At 42.1% G+C, this 2,034-nt stretch overlaps 1 protein-coding gene across 1 annotated transcript in view; it reads left to right on the top strand.

Moving 5' to 3' along the window:
- The first annotated feature begins 426 nt into the window (after positions 1-426).
- LOC107574791 (potassium channel subfamily K member 3-like) overlaps positions 427-2,034 on the top strand; it is a 22,685-nt gene continuing 21,077 nt past the window's right edge. The window contains exon 1 of the mRNA XM_016261230.1: positions 427-709. Coding sequence (XP_016116716.1) covers positions 427-709 — 283 coding nt within the window. The remainder of the gene's footprint in view (positions 710-2,034) is intronic.

Below are 2,034 nucleotides of genomic sequence, written 5' to 3'. Positions count from 1 at the left end.
AAATATAACCCAGTGCTGGGTAAAATAGGGACAAACCCAGCAATTGGGTTGTTTTGACCCAGCGGTTGGGTTAAATGTTTAAATGTTTAACCCAACCTTCTGGGTAGTAACCCAACCGCTGGGTCAAAACAACCCAATTGCTGGGTTTGCCCCTATTTTACCCAGCACTGGGTTGTATTTAACCCAGCATTTTTTAGAGTGCAGAGTTCCCTTTAAAATATGTCTGTACATAAACGAACTGTCCGTTTTGTACCAATGGGAGGTTATGAAGATGAAACACGGCTGAGATGTGTTGACTCAACAGGCACATGTGCTCCCGTGGTGCTGAAGGAACAGCTCAGTGAGCCCCGTCGCAATGAAACAGCCCGGTGCTTCCTCATCACCATCACTCCTCAAAGTTTGCTGCTCATTTCATTCGCTCTGACCATGAAGAGACAAAACATCAGGACCCTCGTGTTAATCATCTGCACTTTCACTTATTTGCTCGTCGGAGCGGCTGTTTTTGACGCTTTAGAGTCCAAGATGGAGATCACCCAAAAGAAGGTCCTGGACGATCGGAAGCGAGAGCTAATGGACAAGTATAACTTGAGCAAAGTGAATTTTGACGAGCTGGAGCGGGTCGTGCTGCAGCTGAAGCCGCACAAGGCTGGAGTCCAGTGGAGGTTCGCTGGCTCCTTTTATTTCGCCATCACGGTTATTACCACTATAGGTATGTCAGACATTCATATCTCGTGTCCGTGAAGATGGTTTTTCATCAAACTTTTTCATTGCTGTCGTTTTGTTCAAGTTCGTCATACGAGACTGTGCGAATATGATTATGATAAATCACAAATGAGTTCTTGGTCGCCCACTAATCTGCGGGATCCGTGATCCGTATCCAGTTTGATTAGTAAAGTACGCGGATTTTAGACTTTTAATGTAGGCTATAATAATAAAATGCACCGCATATATTTTGTTATTTCGAACGCTGAATTAATCCAAATGTAAATTAATTTATTTTCTGATGAGTAATAATAGCCTTGTGAATCGTTTTGGGGGTGTTTAAATAACACACCCCGGTAGAAAACCCGCACTCTAAAAAATGCTGGGTTGTTTCAACCCAACTTTGGGTCAAATATGGACTAACCCAACTTTTGGGTTAAAAGTGTAATGTAAACATTTAACCCAACGGTTGGGTTAGTCCATATTTGACCCAAAGTTGGGTTGAAACAACCCAGCATTTTTTAGAGTGCAGTTTAAGATGGTAGCTGTGTTTGGAACATGCTAACTGATTTTTTTCTAGCTAGTCTAAGATGGTCATTAGCTGGATCAAATTGTCTGTTAGTTGCTCTAAATTGGTCATTAGCAGGTCTAGACTGGCAACTAGTCCAGTCAAGACATTAGTTGGCCATTAGCTGGCCATTAGCTGTTTAAAGCTGGTTGACCATTGTGGCAAGCATCTACAATCTTCTCAAACTTTCTTAAGGGGGCTGCAGTGATTGTTAGGTTGCTGGTCAAGCAAATGACCATCTTAAAGACCAGCCAGAACACGTCCTCGTACTATGTTCAAAAACACTGCGACCAACTCAAACTGGATTGTCCAGCAGGGACACAGATAGCTTATGTGTACTGAAACTTACACAACCTTCAGACAAAGTCAGACTTCCTAGAGATGTTGAGACATCGGTGGCTTAGCTTGGCAGAGCACTCTGTGTGTGTGACACTGGACAGCTCTTGAAGAATCAGACACTTAGCCGACAGAGCAGGGTTGTACAAGGTCTTTTAATTCATCCAAAGACCAACAGACCATGTTCAGTGACCACCCTTCATCTGTCCATGTCTTTCTGCTTCATTGTCTCGGCAATAGGAAATATGCAGTTGACATGACATTTCGAGTAGTGACAGCACTGTCCTGCTGTGTGACCTGATGTACTTAATCTAAAATGACATCAAACATTTATTTGTTGTTCTTGTATAATATTATAGTTGCTTATTTATGGCTTCATATTAATTGAGAAACTCCATTAGACTTTTGGATTTTTATAGTATATGCAT

Source organism: Sinocyclocheilus grahami, unplaced genomic scaffold (genome assembly GCF_001515645.1).
Source record: "Sinocyclocheilus grahami isolate Dianchi unplaced genomic scaffold, SAMN03320097.WGS_v1.1 scaffold2339.1, whole genome shotgun sequence".
Taxonomy (NCBI): Eukaryota; Metazoa; Chordata; class Actinopteri; order Cypriniformes; family Cyprinidae; genus Sinocyclocheilus; species Sinocyclocheilus grahami.
Note: the sequence above shows the minus strand (reverse complement) of the source record. Positions and strands in the feature narration are given on the sequence as shown.